General features: G+C 44.1%; 1 protein-coding gene across 1 annotated transcript in view; it reads right to left on the reverse strand.

Annotated features, from left to right (window-relative positions):
- The window catches only part of LAPTM4B (lysosomal protein transmembrane 4 beta), a 60,983-nt gene extending 53,376 nt beyond the window's left edge, over positions 1-7,607 (reverse strand). The window contains exon 1 of the mRNA XM_075743657.1: positions 6,852-7,607. Coding sequence (XP_075599772.1) covers positions 6,852-6,947 — 96 coding nt within the window. The 5' untranslated portion in view covers positions 6,948-7,607. The remainder of the gene's footprint in view (positions 1-6,851) is intronic.
- Positions 7,608-19,993: the final 12,386 nt, after the last annotated feature.

Below are 19,993 nucleotides of genomic sequence, written 5' to 3' on the forward strand. Positions count from 1 at the left end.
ATGTAAACTTTGCTCCTCTTACATCCAACCATCTGTTTTCTCACTGTAGGGAGACAACTGTTCCTTGTAATCTCAGGGAATTTATTATCCAATTGAAGGCTTTACTAAGAAAAAAAGAAAAAAGGGTATTTTACAAAAGTTTGCATTTTCTGAATTGGTTACTGTGTTGATCAGAAGAGACAACTGTGTCACTATCCTGGACAACTGATGCAAATTATCAGCTATATCATTGCAACGATTCATATACTCTGTGAAAAATCCTACTGTGGTATTTGGGGATATAAGGAAAATTGCACATGTAAGGGGATTAGAGCTTAAAGATGTTTTCAGAAATCCTTGTGCTGTGTTACAGACTAATAAACAGTTCAGTAAATGTATGGACTGTTCAAAAGATTCTTACAAGAAATTTTAGCCCTCCAATGACTTAAAAAGTTTTAAAAACAAAACCATCAATAAACACACTGATGTATGACAGAGTCTGGGGAGGACTGACAAAATGCTGTTTCTGCTCCTCTCTGCAACACGGCAAACACACAAACCTGGCTATTTTCACTCAGACCAGAAAGCACAGGTAACTTGGGATATGGTGTACCGATGAATCCATCCTTTTTTTCAGATAATCTTTCTGTTTATGGATTGATTCTGTCACCCAGAGATGAGTGATTAGGGTCTTTGCAAGCTGTCTTATTGATTGTGTGACTTAAATTCCTCCCATATGGTACTTTATTTTGTAATTTCACTAAAGAGGGCCTGAATCATGACTTGGAGAAAGGGGGTGAGATAAGGTCCTGCACTGCAGAAACCAGCCTGGGTTTGTGCATGGTAGGGAGGAGTTCTTTAAGGAGTTCTCCAGAAGCCATTCTCAATTACCTGAATACCATCTCTCTAGATAAGTTACAGTCAGGATGTAGTTATTGAGAATGTCCTTCGGACAAGATACATTCTTTGCTCTATCATCATGTCTAAAATGCATACAAATATTTTCAGTTTCTTAAGAAAATACCATGCAGGCCCTGTGCAAGATCAGTCATTTATTTGCCACTGGTCTTGAAGAAGATAACGAAATGGATGCGATCCACTCCAAGATCAAATACTCTGAACCTCCTCTGATTCCAATCTCAGTTGGATATTCAACATGTACATCAATTTTACAGGGAAGGTTTTGAACGTAGGATTAATATTTTTCTTTATTCATAATGAATTCCAAGTTTTCTCTCCACTCTCCTCAAGAGCAAGCATGCGCACAGGAAGTCTCCAATGAGTTACTGGGGAATGTTACTGTTTATTTCATGATCTTAGCTTTCATTTCATGAAAGGAAGTGCAGACAATAGAAAAAAATAATGATAATTTTATAGACATGGCACTTGGGACATAAATATTTAGTCGCTGCAGCCATTTCCACCACAAGAACTGGGAATCTCAAGTCATTTCAGATTATATCATGACCCTCTCACCTGTGAGTGGGGAAATCTCACCTGCTGCTGACACTTTATCGCCTACCAAGGGATGGGAATTAGCCATTAGTCATTGGCACCATCCAGCTCTTCCTCCTGCATATACTGCCCAGGTCTGGGCCATGAGCTGGCTGAGGTACTACGACCATTCATACGCAGATAAAGTTGGAGATCTTTTATTCTTAGCCAATCACATCACATATATAGAAAATCCTAAACACCCACCCCCCCCACACCACCCCCTCCAAACACCCAAAACAAACCAGCAACAAGCTGATTTTCTAAGTAAAACACAAGGCCTCATACTTGTATTCATCCAAATTCCCACAGCCTGGCACTGGGATAACAAAATTTCCAATTCCCTGTAACATCAGGCTTTCTATTGGTGCAATTTCCTCCCTTTCACAAATTCAAGGTGGTTTTTTTTTTTTTTTTTTCAATTTTCAAAATGTCACAATACTCATGGGTTTGAAAGTAACAAACAACTTCATCTTTTCTTAGAATTGCTTTTATTTTCCTTGAAAGAGCCTTTCCATCATCTTCAAGGGACCCATGCTTACAACTCCTTGCTGATGTCAGCAGTCTCAGACAGTGTAAAGGTGGCAGGAGTGGGGACAGAGCTGCTTGGAAGGATCCCCGTGTAGGTTTATTTTGTTTGCATGAGCAGAGAGTGCTGATCTCTACTCCCTGCCAAGTAAGCCAAGACCTCAGTAATCTTCTAACTGGTATTTAAGCATGTTGCCATACATGCTATTTTGCATGGGGCTTGGAAAAGATGAGGAAATAAGTGTGGCCCAGTTGCAAAATATATACTTTGATTCTCTTTTTGACATCAGGTCAAGTGCACTCTAGTGATCTCAGCAGGATGTTCAACCTGTAAATCAATGAGGCCATAGCAAGAAGTGATTTTCTTTTGCTTTACGGTACAAAAAGCTCACTAGTGGTACATTTTTTCATCCATTAGCATTGAATCCTTTTATTTAAACACGACTGAGAAGCAGACAGAAATTATGCGTGTTTCCAACTGTATATTCAGAAAAATCCAGAACTGAAACGTCGTGACTAGCAATTCATACTGAGCCTTCCACAAATAGCAGCTCAAACGTTGAAGCCACCCTGGCTGAAGCCTTCGGCTCGCTCTCTTCGCGTTCTTACCGCACGTCCCTCAGAGGGAGCCGCACAACCCGATGACTGGAGGTTATAAAAGCTCCTCAGCCTTCCATCAGCTTTTATTTTTAGCCCCTCTCTGCCGGAGAGGGGGAGGCGGCGCTGAGCCGCGGACAGCTCCGGCGGGGCTGGACAGCTCCCGCCGCGCTCCGGGGGCGGCAGCGGCTCCCGGGGGACCGGGGGGACCGGGGGGACCGGGGGGTCCGCGGGGAGGAGCAGCCCGTGCCCAGGGCACTGCCGCAGCGAAGCGGGTAGCAGGCGGCACTGGGTACCTATCGCTCAAAAATGAAAGCTCCTTCTTCTAATGTTCCGGTTTGTTTTTCTGAACTGATGCCTTAAAGTTTCATCTTCCCCTCTCCCAAGTCAATGGGAAATAATTCCTGTCGTCCCAGGTGGTGCCGATGGAGCCTCGAGGTGTGCATCAACCCCACCGCCATGTGTCAGGAGAGTGGGAAACCCTTCCGTGACCCTGTCAGCACATCTGACATTGTTCCTTCTCTGTGTTTTAGATAAAGTGGAGTTCATTTACTCAGGAAGAAGACATGCTGGGTATATAAAAGCTGTTACCAATGGGGATGTTATTCTGACTCACCAGTACCGACTGGGTCACTTGGACCTAACACAAGTGCCAGCTTTCCCCTGGACTCCAGCACCCGGGGGAGATCGGAACTGAAACTGGCTCATTTCAGCAGTGTCGCTGCCTTGAGCAGCATGCCGATACAACTGCCTGCAACAAAACTAAGCTGCTGAAAAGCGATTTTCTCGTTTTCCTTATTTAATTTTTTTTTTTTCAAAATATGACACTCGCAAGACTTTCATGCCCAAAGTGTTTCTGCGTTATTACTTGTGATCTCTGACTTCATGTTTGATACAATGCAGAGAAGTGTACAATCTATGCCAGTAGGATAAACCCCAAAGATTAATAACCAGCTGAATCAAACCAGTCCTCAAGTTTTGAAATAAATATTACCCCCAGCCACCCATATTACTGCCATCTTAGTCTCCAGCATAACATTTGTATTCAGCATTGCAGCACCTCCTCTTAAGCTTTTCTCCCCAAGTTCCTGAAGCGCAGGCTATTCTGCAACCCTGTTAGATATTCTTTTCAGGAAATTTCCTCTGGCTGCTCCACCCTTTACAAGTTACTTTTTACACTGAAGTACCTCAGTGCTCTCTGATAGTTTGTATATTGTATTATGTATACTACATCGCAAGATCATGCAATGCTGTATTATATTATATTATATTATTCTAGATGCAAGACCTATGGCTGTACCAGGAAGAAACTACTGATACACAAGAGCTATAGAAACATTAGCATTCGGAGATTCATTATGTTCTAAAACAGAGCAAAGGTAAGTATTTATTTCCCAGCTACTGATACTTTATGAGACCGTTGTAAGGGTCTGTGCTGGGTGTGAGTAGGCAATGCACACAGTGTTCCTTCCCCTTACCTGTGTGGGAAAGTGCTCTCATCATGCAACCCTGATGACTCCACCTGCACTCATCTCCCCAATCTCTCCACTAGTTGTAGGATCCTAAACATCCCATTAAAACATTAAAACTAGAGCTAAAACATCATCTCAGAGAAATGCACTCCTTTTCCCACATTTACTCAGGCATGAAATTCTGCCTCCTGATATTATATTAACTCAAAACTGGTTCAACATGTGAAAATGTTATTTTAGTAACCTGCTAAAACCTCTAAGGTACTATTTTTTCCTCCTTCAGAAGCCTCTGCTACATTGTATTCATAGTCATAGAATTAATAAAACTTACACTTCACAGGTAGAAAGATATGAAAAAGCAACAAGAAAACTATTCATTCTCTAGGGGGGATGTTTATTTCCTCAAGTAATTTCCTGTAAAGCATAATGGCAAACAATATCCAGAATACATGTGGGCATGGCAAAAAGTCAAAGGGGTTTTTGTTTGAACTTTATTTGAGGTAATACTCATAGTTCAGGTGTGGTTTGGAGTAATGCAATTACCCAAAATGCATGCAGAGAAGAAAAATTACCACCATGGCAACACCCATTTTTATGTAAACCCTCAATAGCACATGGTATCAAATCATAATTGGTCTTCTGATATAAAACAATACTTTTGTATATGACTTTGTAAATCAGATCTTTCAACCAGGGTAGCTATTTACTCAAGGGGTTACCCCTTCCTTACTTATTGCTTCCTGACTTTGTAAGCTAGCAAAAAAGGTTTGGCCTTTATTATCAACATGTATCTAAATTTCTGTTCTTAGTAGTTAACCTTAAAAATCTAAATATTTGCAACAGAGGAGAAAGCACAGACAGAAATGTGCACCCTGATATGTTATGAGTTATTGTTAATTTGAAGTCGTTCAGAAATCTGCCCTGAAAAATCTATGAAAGCAAAAGCAGCAAAGTGGGAAGAGGTATAAATCAGGAAATATCTGCTAGTTAGAAAAGGAAATTTTAAAGCAGATTTTGCAGAAAAATTCTATGTGAAATCAGAACACTGGTATTCAAATGTTTGTAACTCAATAGGTAACAAAGTCTAAGAAGCTGTCAGGTTTTTCTTTGTATCTAAAGCTAGCTGATGGACTTAATTCCCTCTTCCTCAAATATCTCTAGGTTCGCTGAACAGCTCTAATATCTGTATCCCTGTCTTTGTGGAGCCAATGTGAAAAAGCTTCATTCAGCTGAAGACAGAAAGAAAGAACAAGAATCCTGGAAGAAATGTGCAAAAGCTTTCAGGTCATATTAAAACTTACTGAAACTTCATTGCAGGCAGGCAAGGGGGGTGTCTTTTTCAATACTGTCAGTATTCCAGATACCACAGGCTGTGGATAGTGCATTTAACTCTATTTTATTAAACCAGGAGCAAGAAATAGTTCAACCAATGCACCATTTTCTCAGTGGTGAAATATGTATTTTTTTAAAGCACAGAGTATTTTATATGATTTCTAGGACATAAATGTCAACCTAGCCTTTTTATTACGCTGATGGAATTTATTTAATGAACTGTCCTACAATGGAGGCCAGCCTTGCTTTTTCGCTTGCTTCTGAAGGGAATTTCAGTAGTTAGCAAATAAGCCCTGGTCTAATCTGCTTCCGTCTGCACTCATTTGAAAAATGATGCTTGGCAAACAGCTCTGCGTGGCCTTGGCTTCAGACGGAGACTGATTTCTCACACCAAGAGACGGGGAAGACTGGGCAGGCTAAGTGCATCTACATAACCTAGAGCGACAAACCAGCTCTTTCTATTGTCGTGGCACGTTTGCAAACCCTGTGACTATGGCAGGGCCAGCTCTGGGAAAGCCGCTTTTCCTGCATTGCAACCCAAGGGATTGAGAAAAGATTGTCAAAGACAGGAGAGGAACTGAGGGCTTAATGCACCTCCTCCTCACCCAGTGTTTCCCCTGGCTGAACAATGGGGTGTCGGACAATCGCTGGACTGATGATAACCCATTAGAGCTGTGCCTCCAGGGTCAATTCCTCACTCACATCCTGTAACCCTGACAGAGGAAAGAAGTCTGTCTAGTACCCGACAGCAGCTGCCTGAAAGGTTTCAGCTCTCTGCCAGCCAGACCAAGATACTACTGACAAAAATTATCTGACAAACAAGGAACATCACTGATGAGAACAGCCGACTTCTTCACAAAGCAGCAACCAGAGATGATAAAACAAGATTTTTCTGCACAGCATGGTCAGGGTCCGGGCAGCCTTGCCAGAGTTAACGCACCAGCGGGGCCTCAGTGCTGCAGTCAGCCCGGCCTGAGGAACACCGCTCCGAAGTTTGGGGGAGCGGGAAAACCCCTCACACCAGGGATCTTCACTCATCCCATTTCCATCCCCAAAACAGCTTTTTGCTGGCGACCCTGGTGAGCCTGCCTGTGCTCTGTATCTCCTGCTCCCACTCCACTGACCCTTAAACACACACATGCTTCATCTCCCAGTTTAGACAGAGTCTAAATACCAGCCTCCACCTCGCAGGGGACAACCCGTGGGTTAGCAGCAGGGAAGCGCTGGACCTCGCTGAGCGTTAGGCTGCTAATAACAGCATGACTCCTCGGAGGGTTAGCTCCAAAAAACGCCGGGGCTGTGAGGGGCAGCTTTAGCTGCTGCTCCGCGGAGGGGGATGCCCATCGCAGCAGCTAAGGCTGCCCCTGCAGCCGGTGCCGAGCGATCCGGGGCGGGGGGGGGGACGACACCCCCGGGGGGGGACACGGAGACAACCGGGGGGGCCCTTACCAGGTACCAGACGCCGAGGATGATGGTGCCGGTGCGGACATGGCAGCAGAGGCAGCAGCTGTTGGAGTAGAAACGCGCCCAGGGCGAGTTCAGCATCTCCACGGCTCCTCCGGGCTCCGCGCAGCTCCACGCCTCTCGCCGCGCCGCTCCGCGGAGGCGGGACCGGGATCCGGACCGGGGCTGGGGCCGGGGCCGGGGCCGGGGCTGGGGCCGCCCCTCCCGGCGGGCGGGACCGAGAGCGGAGGGACCCAGCCCCGAGGGCGGCGGGCGGGGGTGAAGTCCCCGCCGGTTCCCCGGGCGGCAGCTGCACCTTTGCAGACCGCGGTGCCGCCTTCAACCCCCTCCGTGCCCGCAGGGGCACTAACGCCACCCAACCGACCGAAAACACCAAACCCAGAGCACTGGAGCAAGCACACCAAAGCACGGGAGGATTTTAAAAGACAAAGTCGAGGGAATTCCGTGAGTTGACAGGCTGGCCCGCCTGGCCCCGGCGTGTCAGGGATGGTGGGAAAGTGCCATTCTCCTGGTGGTCCTACCCAGCCCTTCTCGGGCACGGCTGCGCCTGGAATTAGTGTGATGGGAGCGAACGTGTGACGGTGCGTCCTTGCTTGTAACAATTCCTGGCTGGCAAACCAGTTGAAATAAAAATCCATTTCGCTGTTAAAGCAAGTTAACATCAGAGGAGATCGTGCTTTGAATTTGCCCCAGATTCTGAAGCCATGAACCTTTGGTTTCTTTTGTGGTGCCCTCCTAATCCACTCCCAAAGTTGCTGCTATTAAGGAGGCTGGAATTGCCTCATGTAACTGATACACAAGTTGTCATTAACCTCATTGTCACTACCTGTAGTTAATGCCATGATGGTGGTGGGGGAAGCAGCATTAGGAGGAAGGACCCAATGCTGCGTATTGATGCAGTGTTCCAGGTAGAAGCTAAACTTCCTACCAAGCAGCTGACTTTTTCATATTATTTGAGACGTGTATCGTTCGCTAGAAGAAATAATGAAGAAAGTTCTACCAGGAGCTCTGTATGCCTAGCCTGACCCCAAGAATAATTTATTTACTGCCATCTACCTTGGCTTCCTACCAAATCCCACAATTTATCATTAAAATATAACATTGAAAAGTACTCAAACATTTCCCTATATGGTTGCTTTGGGACTCTTCTTTATTTCATACGTACATCTGCACAGAACAGGAACTCCAGGATAAAAGCTGACTTGGCACGGAGGAACATTTCTAACTATGCGTTATCCCTACTGGTAAAGCCATGATAGTAAATTAAATTAAAAATACTTTAAGTAGGAACTTCACATAACCTCTGTTCTTAGCTTGTCCTTATAAAACTTTCAGGGGTTTTTTGTGCATAAAGAGAAAAGCCACTTGGCCCTGAATTATAATTTTGACTAGATTATATGCGTAAGCCAAATATTGCATTTTCAAGATTCATACTAAAAAATGTCACTAAAATTCTAGTAAAATGAAACATCCATATTAACAAAACAAATATTCCAGAGATCGAAGGAAAATCCCAAACAATGTGGTCTGGACTATCTCGCCAGTCACCTTGATAGACCTTGATCTTTAATACCAGAAAGTAAGCAAGTTAGAAAGACTAAACCCTGTATCTATGCCTTGTAAGTGTATGTGGAAGGTAAGAGCACCTGCTTCATTAAGGTTATCTGACCAAGGACCCGATCTTTTCAAAGGAAAGAGGATAATAAGGGGGAAGAGATAAACAAGGACAGAAACTTGGTGGACAAGGGACAATGAAGACCATGTCAAAGACCAAAAGTCTCCAGTTACTAATTGATGGGTCATTGAGGAGTTTCAGGGGCAGCTTTGGAGAGGGTCACCTGGACTCTGTAACTGATAAGAAGGGGCAAACAAGAGGAACATGACAATTCGGGATATTCAAGGGACACCTGCAGGACTTTGCAAAATGTAGGAAGGAATGATTAGGGGAAGGGGATCAAGAAGGAGCAAAGGGGGAGGGGGGGATCAGACAGAAATGGATATAAAAGGGGTCAATCATGTGTAAAGTACACTTGCCTGACTCGGCCCTATGCCTCATCACCCTTTCTTCTTAAATCCTTTCTTAACTGTCTCTCTGTGTACTCTCACTCTTCACACAGTGTATGCGGGGGGTGCAAGAAGTACCAGCTACTGGGGGGACCAGCATGAGTGAGGTGAGCGAGGGGCTCAGCGCTGGTGGCTGGGCTGGGACTGTGGGTCACAGCCTGTGTGCCTGGGGCTGGCTGCTGGGGAGTGAGAGTCTGTGTCTGTCCCAAACCGTGTGTGTTTGTGTTATTTGCTTGCAAATGTCGAGCTGGACCAGCTGGTCTGTACTTAGGTCTTCTGCGAGTCTTACATGTAGGAGGCACAGCTGAAGGCAGCACCTTGTCTGTGGCCATCTGTGTAGCCGTCCCCGTCGGTGTCCTTTGCCTGCAAATGGAAAGCAGCAGTCGCATCCATCAGCTTGGGCTGGGCACAACAAGCTGGGCTCCAGCAGCCAGGCAGGAGGAGCCCCAGTCCCCGGAGCTGCTGGATGTGGCAGCCATGTATAACATCCCCTGGCATAGCTCTCATTTCTCTGTTAGGAGAAATCAATTGCATGTCTTCTTTTGCTTATGGTTTCCCATCAGTGGCTTTAATCTGGATATACTCAGAAGAAAAGGAAGGAAGAATGAGAAGGTGAACGCTAATTACTTCAGAGCAGTTTTCTGTCTAATTATTAATTTCCATTCACAAAGCCTGATGGGAAAGATCAGGAAGCATCAAGGCTTTGTATCACACTCCTGATTTATAACCAACTCTAGAAGTCCAGAGAAGTATAAATCACGGACAGTTTAGGGAAATGATGAAGTCCAAACTGCTCCTTTCTATTTTTATTTCTGTGGTATACTATGTACTTTGCAGATGGAAGGCCTAGTCCCTGCCTTGCAGCATTTATAGGCTTCAGCTCCCATTAGCAGCTGACAGTGCACAAGCCCAAGCAGTGCTGTGCACTTGCACGGAGCCCCACCAGCTCTGGGGAGACCCACTCACTGATCCCAGCTCACTCCCCTTGCTACCAGCTGGGGAGGCAAAGACGTAGCCCCAAACTGAATTAAAACAAAAAGATGCAAGTGGCAGTAAAAGTGGGGGTGGTCACAACACAGATTACAGCATGTGGTTCACTGGGCTCCAAGGCACAGCGATCCATTTTTCTTGCAAGCAAATGGATTTTGAGAAGACACTTTGGCTGCTGCAAGTCAAGTGTGCAGCTTTCTCTGCAAAATCTCATTCGGAGAACTTGCTTATCTGTCTCAACTTCTGAGCGAGCTCTTTGGAAGGAGGGTTGGGACCTCGGCACCAGTTTCTGTTGGAGGCTGTTGCTGACACCACATTGGTCTTGTCCTTCCAGGCCTGACCACCAACACATGCCCCCACCACTGCTGTGTGCCCCTCCACTGGCGGCGATGCCGAACGGCCTTCAGCAGCCACCGCTTAGCAGAAGAAAATCCACTTACTGGGACTGTTACATGAACTTTTAAAGGCTTTAGAAGTATGCTGTCAAGTGAGCATCAAGTGAGAAATTCAACAGAAATGAAGTGGTTGCAAATATACAAAACTCAGTCTTTACCGATTTGTTTAGGAGCCCGAGTATTACCACAGCTACCGACCCATAACCACAGCCTCCCTAGTTCAAGCCTCCATGCCATTCACTTTGCCTTATAAAACAAACATTTTTTGGAGAGAGGGCTGTGAATCCATCATATCTGATCTTACACCCAAAAGCAACCAGAATAGTGAAAGATCATTTAAGATGCACCAGTGACAGCTTCTGAACTGGAAGACACCTGAGTTTTGTCAAGGCTCCTAGAGGTACAAGAGACACTCTGGATTATCATCTTTATATATCAAACTTGAAGAGGACCAGTATCACTGCCTGGCTCAGAAAGTGATATAAACTCAAGTTAATAAACAGCCTGCTCAGAAGTCCTTGTTTTAGTTGTGCTGGAAAAAAAAAAGATAATCTTTCCAGTGGGATCCGTGATACGGTAAGATATTTTTCCAAGTGAACATTTGATTCTGAAATTAAACACAGCACAGGGCCAAAACCTGACACACCCTTGCTCATCCCTGGGTTGGCGTGTGGGCTCTAGGACGTATCAAGAAGAGAAATGCAGCCTCACGGTTCCTGCCTGCCCCTCCTTACCACAGGCGCTAAACTCGTTTTGTACAGCCACTCGTTCCCCACATCACACCCTCAGAGCTGTGCTAGCCAGCTGGGGAAGGACCCAGCCCAACTTCAGCTCATTGCCAATTCTTCTCTGCGCTGCAAGCTGTTAAAAAATCCAGTATATTCTGTGTCCTGCTGCTGCTCTGTACTCCCCTATGTGTCTCCTGTGATCCTCTCATTCCAGGGCACAACTTCTCCCTCCTGCAAGAGGATGATCTGATCCATTCGACATATTCTTGTGCTTTCTAGTGCTCACTAAAATTGGTTATTTGTACTCCTCAACCTTTTTAATACCTATCTGAACAAGATTGTTTGAAGAGGACAGGTGGCTTGGAAGCTGCCTATCATTCCCACCTTCTGTCTGTACCCACAGTCCACGGGGATGGTGGAGCATAGTTCAATTGGCCTTGAATAATTAAATTATACTGTTGCCCAGCATTGCCTACAGCACATATACAAAAGGGCAGCTCAAGGGAACCACATCTTCTGCGTGTAGGATTAGCCACGAGCTCCAGAGTGAGCAAAGAAGTTGTTAATTGTTTTGTATTTGGCCAGGTTAAGACAAGATAAGAAAAGGGTTAAACATTGTCCAGAAACCAAGATCTGGGTATTGTCCTTGGGCACAGAGCAGCGACAGCATTGGGAAATTGACTGTGATTGCAGTAAAGAGTCATTTTAAGATTCCAAGTTGTTGCTCGGCTTGCTTCAGAGCCTGTGTTTCAGCGTGGCTGCAAATGATTCAAGTATTGAGGGCTACTGAAATATTTAATGCAACAAAGTTTAAAAAACACCCGTGCATTTTAAAAAAAGTAACCCTCCAATAAATGTCTGACACTATCTCTCTGCCGTAAAGACTGGCCAACATGCAATAAAATAGGACTGCTGCCACAATTCAAAATGAGTTCAAGAGGTCATTCATTCTCCGGTTTGTGTAAAAAAGATCAGTGAGATCAGTATTTTTCTCCAGCATGTTACAACTCAGAACACATCTTAGAAGCCTATAAGAGAGCGATTGCAATGACATAGCTCAAATGTTCTCCAAGAAAAAGCTCGCCTTACTGCCTCCTTCCTTTTCCCCTTTTCTGACTTGAAAGCCTCTCAGTTTTGCTGCGAAGATATAGGACTCACAAGAAGGCTGGTGAGCTCTGAAGTGCGCTGAGATCCAGCTCTTTTCTTTTTCTTCTGGCCTTCCCATTCATGCTAGCCTTGCAGATTAATTTTAACATTTTGGATGAGAAGAAACCATCTGTGTTACATTCACTAGAAACCTCAAAAATATGTTACACAATTATCTAATTATTTGCTTGGCAGCAGATTTGGTAACATGTACAGGAAGTCTTTCTTCAGTATCAGATATAACATGCTATCCATGGGCTGCAGTCTCCTCAGAGGTGTACTGTTCCAGCATGGAGCACCTCCTTCCAAAAGTACGTGCCCCATCATAGCCCCATTAATGTCTCCTTCCATATGTCTCTTCCATTTCTCCTGAGGTGGCTCTTTTGTGTCTCTGCTCTTTCTCCTCTCTCTTGCCCCTGCTGTTCGTTCTTTAGCACATTTGCACAGGATTGCCACAGGCTCCCCTCACTGAGGTTTTGGTGTGCAGAAGATATTTACACTGAAGTTAGAGCCATCTGGCACTGGCTGTGACCAGCACAGGGCACAGCATCTTCCCACACAGGGCACCCCTGCAGCCCCCAGCTACCAGAACCCTGCAATTTATGCCAAATACATTCCACCCCTAGAAACAGATGATGGGGCCAGCACACATCGAACATGCGCTTACCACGGAGTCCATCCCTCCTCCCTGTTGGTCAGGGTTTAATACCCTAACAGACTGAACAAGTATCTGTTAAAAACTTCACCTCTTGCCCCTGCAAAACACAAACCCAAGAATATAATGTCTAAGTCATTTACTGTATTTTAGAAAACAAGCAAATGATTCATATGGTATGAGCAACAATTAAAACCACTGCTGAAGGTACCAGTAGGCTCATGAACCCTATAGCAGTAGGGCTTCACCCAGATCTGCAGAGAGCAGGAAACAGTGTTTGCTTGATGCAGTACAGGCAAATCGCGCTTGCTCCAATTCCTCCAACAGCATTAGCTGAGCTTTGACATTTCCCCTGTGCAAGTCTTCAGCTCACAGTGCCAGAGCTCTCAAGGACCTTCCACCGCACTCTGCCATGGCCTTTCCCTTGTCTTTCTGGAAGATCTGTAAGTCCCAGACCGGTAGGGTGAGAGCATGCAGAGTTTTCAGCCTTTATTGACACTTTTTTCAGGGTCAGCCACACTATGGGATTTTCTGTATTATTCTTGGCTATGCTGCTAATGGTGGTGGTCCTCCTGCCTGCTCCCCCAGTCTGATATGTATAGATCCCACCTTGACCAACAGGATGCCCCACCAGCTCATCAGGTGATAGCCCAAGGGCATTTGTAGCCACGTCTAGCTGTCAGGGCTTTTGGGGCATGCATTAGTGTTTGTCACCATTTCAGGGTCCCTTACCTGTAAGGGGACCTCTGGCAGCCAAAGCAACTGCAACTCCTTCCCAGCCCCTTCACTGGGGCATCTCATTTATGGGATTGGCAGAGTTGGGACACCGTTCCATGTTTTGCTCCATGTTTCCCTCCACCAGCAGACCCCAAAGCCCTCCTCCCTTGTGCACGGCAATATTTAGAAGTGGCAAACACACAAGGCCTTTAAAACAATATTGAGCAGTACTAATTAGCCAGCCAGCCACCACACAAGAGTGTCTGTAGATAGCAGTTCCTGCAGTCGCCAACCACCAGAAACCGTGGCTGTGGCTCATAATGGACGTTTTCTCCCTCAGGGTTAGACAGGAACTATCACAAACCTCAGCTGCTGCCTAGTGACATTGCCAAATCAGAAGACCCAACGGGTCTGAAAATTTGGAGTGTCTTCCTCTTCACTGCTCAGATTCAAACATCCTGGGATTTACACTTGACCTTTTAATACAGTGTCCCGGTGGAAGGTCATGCTTGGAGGGTTTTTGGCCTTTTGGCTTGAATGGCTATGCTGGATGAAGTATTAACCAACTGGTACAGATGGGTACTTTTTATCCATAGCCTGAAGCCAATTATGGTACACGAAATATGGCACACAAGGATGGGATGGAGCTGTTGGACAAATAGGTGGTGGTGTTGCCAGCAGTGTCTTACTGCTTGCCAGCTTGAGCAAAATCTCAGCGACAGTTTTTAATGCTGCGTTGAGTTTGCAGTCAGAGAGGTCATAGGTCTTTGATTGATAGGAGAGGCAGACCTTCTAAGAAAAGCTAATATACATCAAATAGTATTTACTTCCTTTTAGTTCCATTAGTTAGATTAGTTAATGTTTAACTTATAGATTCATTTGAGTATGGCTCAACACTGGGAATGGTGCCAGATTTTATTCCCTTTTTCACTACGTGATTATGGGTTTTTCCCCTTCTTTTAAAACCTCACTTCTTTTTTTATGTAGAAATTTTGCTCATCAAGCATGTTCTGTTTACATATTTTTTTAATTTTTTTTTTACTTATATCTAGTAGAAGTCATGATCATTTTGTCATTTATTAACTATCTCAGTTTAGTGATAAATCATTTTCTTCTAGCCTATTAAGAACCAACACTGATTTTTTAAGTACAGTCAGGAGGAATTAAAACAACACATCTTCCATGACTGTAATTTATTACTGCCTGGAAGTTACACAGCAAACACTTCCCAGTTTCACCTTTTTAGATGCTAGTCAGGTTTCAAGCAGTAACTCATTACTCGGGAGCCTGCTTAGACTTTCCCCCAACCGCGTTCTGTTGTTGAGCACATTAAGCACCAATAAATAACCCAGGCTTAGAGCTATCACCAACTTTCAAGCAACTGAATAGCATCATCATCATTACTTTGAATATCTATGGAGTTATTTCTCTTCTCCTGCTCTCTTCCAAGTTTGCTGGACTCTTGAGCAAACTCCAGGCCACACCAACCAGTTCTTCCCACCGTTGTTCACCACAGGCAGAGGTTTGCCACAGAACTTTACAGAAACTTCCAGTCTCACCCACACTGTTCTTTTCTATGCTAAGAAAAGCACTCAACTTTCTCACAGTGCCACACCCTCTGCCCATTTACCCATCTACTGCTTAACATGGAGTCACCAACGGAGATCACCTGCTTCCCAGTCAAGCCTGGAGAACATGCCATAGGAGCTGGTGGCTTTATACTGTGAAAGTGTCACCTGGGTCAATCTGTCCTGAATCCCCTTGATGGTTGATTTGCTGAGGACGTGATAGCAATTCACACACAGTTAGCCAATACTTGCCTTTTTCTGCAGCGTGTGCAGAGGCAAACTGTAAGTACTGTACATGCAACGTAACACCTTTGATATACATTATACATAATTAAAGGTCCATGGTATGTCCTTCATGAAGTGCAGAGATACAGCATAGACGGATTTGTTACTTCGAGAGCAAGGAAAACACTTCTTTATGGTACTGATGGTGCAGAAAGTTCAATTGGATGAAGTTTGTTTCAATTTATAAATCTTTTGTATGTATTGGGAAATGGAGGTAGAAAATCTAGATTAAAAACTACATAAGATAGAGCCACCAGTACCACACATGCACGGGTTGAGAGTGAAACTCTCTAGTACTGCGTATTTTACATTGTCTCTTCTCAAGAGAGACAGATCAAGGTTGCTGATATTCTTCTAATTATAGAAACCAAAGATATTCTTGGCTTCTCTTCATCGCAAACTCCTCCAAATGTTCAAAATGTCCTCTTAGGATCCCTCATGCTAGAAGTAACGTTGATAGTTTAAATCACATGCCTAATTTTTCATCCTCCACTTTGTATAGGAAATGGCATCATAAATACCCATATAATTTGACTGAAATAGCATTATTTGGCCACTGATCCCCAAGTGCAGTACAAACATTGCTTCAAAAGCACGCCTCACAATCACACTGCTTTCTGCTGTGTGTCCCAACATAGGTTATCAATGTAAAGTATATTACTATATTGTGACTGTAAAGCATTTTATAGGCATGTTTGATTATAGCCTGAAGCAACTTTGGGAAATCCTGATTGAGCCAACATTGCAGAGCTCACCCAGCTGACACTGGTATACATTAATGGACTGGTGAAAGCACAGAAAAAGTTTAATTGCAGTAACACACAATTCTAAATCATCATCTCTGTTGCAACTCATTTAGCGTCAAACACCTACGTACAAACCTTTGGAATACAAGTGGCTTCAGCACGGCATACAGAAACCCCATCTCCGCAGACCAGAATGATAGACATTTGTCACTTTGGAGGGCAGCACCTCCTATTTTGTACTAACTCAGCCTCTCATTCAATGTTTACAGTGATTCTGATAGTGCTCTGAAATTAAGTCAAACTTGGTGGGGCAAGTCGGTAGGTACGTAACAGTACAGCGCCACTGCTATGCACCCTGCAGCTTCCTTGTTGCACACTCTTGTAGTGAAGTACCTTCACAGTTTGCTCAGCTTTTCAGCATCCGACCTTCTTTTCAGATCTAACAAAAATAACTGATGACCAACATGATATTCTCCAAAACTAAGCATACTATGAAAATGCAAATCTGCTTATTTTTCCCCTTCCCCTTTGATATTCAGTGTATGTGAGTCATTAAACCACTTAACTGCCATACTAGGACACCTTCATGTTTGTAAGATAGTCAGCACCCCTCGCTGAGAGTTTTTACCATGCTGATGGAGGTGTCCTTAAAGCCCTGGCAGAACACCCTGCTGATCGCTCACGTCATTTGGAGCAGGGCTGAGCCACCGGTTTGTGATAAATAAAGAACACAATTTGAGGTTAGGAATTCTTCCCCCAGTTAACTTGCCAAAAAAACCTTCTTTGAGGTGGACTGCTCAAGAAATATTTGGAATGATTAAGTCTAAGGAGTTTAAAACCTCAAACTGTATCCTGCCCTCCATACAGTAGCAACGCAAAGCAGAAGTAAAACATGGTGTGAAAGACAACGTGCGGTGCTCTCAAGAGATGTCAGCATTACATTAAGTCTTTACATAAGAAGATGTGTTCCAGCACAATGTTCTCTGGCCACAAAGAGTGATGAATCCCAGCAGCATACTAGCACAAAGTCAAGATTTTTAGTGATGGAATAATTAATGCAAAGTGAAGCACTTGCGATCCTGCTTCCACACGTTGACTTTGTGCTGCATGACAGACGTTCCGCCTGGAGGTGAACAGGCAAAAAGCTATTTTCTGATGTGAACACACATGACTTCTGACCAAGTTTCCCATAGACTAGTATTTGCATGATATGACTGCGGAAAAACAACACATATGGCAATCCTTGGGTCTGTAAAACATGCCCCTCTCAGTCACCAACATGCCAGGCCTTGGAACCCTTCAGTGATGCATCTCTGCCACAGTCTACAAAGTATTTTTTATATTCAAGGTAGTATAAGCTAAAGTGTTTTAATCATTACAAAAACAATCACTAAAGCTGCTGTTCTGCGTACCTACTAAGGACTCACAGTAAGAGACATGCTCCTAAAACAGTGCAAAGAAGTTCCATGGTTAACAGCAGGCTGCATGACTTGGATGACTTTGAACCGTGTCTCTGTAGTATATGAATATAAAACAGCGCAGTATTGATTTTCCAGCTCGGTTCCACCAAGTGCTGAGCATCTTGAGCCCACTCCAGAAAAGCACTTAAATACGTTTTACTACTACTACCATTCAAAAGTGGTCAATCCCTAGGTCAAATCTGAGTAAGATTGTTTTTCTTATTAAAAGGACAGGTTTTTTCCCTTTTTTTTTTTTTTTTTTTTTGAAATTAAATCATCACATTAGTTCAGAGCAGACAGCTCTTTGAACCTCTGTCCTTGGAAACTGCAGAGAAGAATTCCAGCAAAAGGGAAGAAAATATTTCAAATCTCTACTATGATGAAAATTTTTTTTAAAGTTTTAAAAATAATCAGCCAGGCACGACGGTGACAGAAAAGAAAATGAAAGGTATCTATGAAGGGGGAAACCCACTCCCCCATGTTAAAGTCAGCTGTGAAAGTCTCTCATACTTAAGGTAACACCAATATTAACCCTACTCTACACAAGCCATAGACTTGACTTACAGGAGAATTACTGGAGAGCCAGCTGGAGCAGGAATACCTCTCAAGCACCACCGCAGCCGTATCTAACAGCTCCACTTGCACCTTCTGGAGGTGAATCAAACAGGCAGGGTCACCGTGGGCGAATTGGCACTGCTGCTGGAAGAGCCACAAGTCACCATGCAACCTCAGGTCTGACTCTTCTCGAAGTGGCTACTCAGACCATGCTGGCAAGCATGGAGAAAGAGGTTTATCTGAAAAAGTTTCAAAGACTCTCCAGCCAAGCTAAAGGACAGCTTAACTAAGACACAAAACTGGAACAAAATAGTTCAAGAGTGAAATGAAAGATGATGCTAGCATGGCAGGGTTACTTCTAACAGATCCCTTGAAATAGGCACCTGAGGTAGCTGCCCCATCCTAACACTGTCCCTGGCAAAACCAGTTGGGCCAAGACTACAGACTCTGTTTCACTGGCTTTATAGGTTTCCCCTGCAACTATCAGAAAAGTAAACACTGATGGATTACATTCTTCTGTAATTCAGGAACATCTAGACTGTCGGTGGTTATGAAACAGACACTGTTCAGACATTAGTCTAAAGCAGTAGAGTCTTTGAAGAACACATGGACTCCTCCCAAAGTCCCAAACCTCTGGAAAAAACCACCTTGGTAAGCCCACACAGGCTTGGATTGACAGAGAATAAAGCTACTGAGATTTGGTTTGTGCACACGACAGACTCCCCTCCCCCATACGGAAAGCCAGGCAGCAGGCACGTGGAATTTCATAGTAGTCTGTGTTTTCTGTTCACAATCTTACTGCATTATAACAATATGGAAGTATGTGTTTGAGTCTTTTGTTTTGTTTTTTTAAGGAAATGCCACTTAATTCAAATGTAAACCCATTTTTTTATGCTTAGTCTGCGATATCTTCTACAGATTTCAGTCCCTCAGTTAAGGCACAACATAGCTCCAAACCCACCAGGCACAGAGGACGACTCATGACTGCATTACCTGGCAAAACAAGTGTCTGTATGAGGAACGCTTACAGTCTTCCAACTCATCTGGATGAGAGCTCCACAAAGTTATCTTCAAAGATTTTTTTTTTTTTTTTTTTTTTTCCCTGAGAGGGGATAAAGATCTGGAAGAGAAGCTCTAAGGAAAGTATTCTGGCTGCAAAAAGGCTTTTGCCATTTACGTTTTGATGATGGGATACTTAGAGCTTACAGTCAGGAAGAGATTATCTTGCCAGTCATAGCTTGCCTGTCAGGTTTGAATAAGCAAGATGAGTAACTAAAGGATGAACCAAGAACGGAGAAAACAAGAGTTTCAGCTTGTGTTAGATCCCTGAAATACCTCAGCTCCCAAGGTGTGATTATGGATACATGGAGTATCACCTGCTTCAAGCAGGCCTTCTTTTCCCAGGCAAGCACAAAGCAGTAGCAGTTGACATTGGTGCAACTGCATTTGGGAGCCTTTCGGGAGTTGTACACGTGCACATCAAAGGGAGAAAAAAAAAAAAAAGAAAAAAGGTGAGGGGCCTCAGAAGAGGGCAGAGTGAACTAAAGAGCCTTGAGGTCCTCTCAGCCTTCGGTCAGACAGTTGTTTTCAAGGCAATGAAGAAAAGTTTAAGGAAATACCTGATCACATTGTATACAAATAGGGAATTCAACATAGCTGTTCATTAGCAAACTAATTAATTTTCCACTTTTAGTTATTTATTTTGAGCTATTAATAAGGTACCTTCAAATCAGGATGATTTAAGTCTTGCAGCCAGTCTAGAATCCAGCCTGTAGCTTTTCATACATTCTAATGACAGCTTTGGCATTGTCTCTTTCC

The sequence above is a fragment of the Balearica regulorum genome, chromosome 2, assembly GCF_011004875.1.
Source record: "Balearica regulorum gibbericeps isolate bBalReg1 chromosome 2, bBalReg1.pri, whole genome shotgun sequence".
NCBI classification, from domain to species: domain Eukaryota; kingdom Metazoa; phylum Chordata; class Aves; order Gruiformes; family Gruidae; genus Balearica; species Balearica regulorum.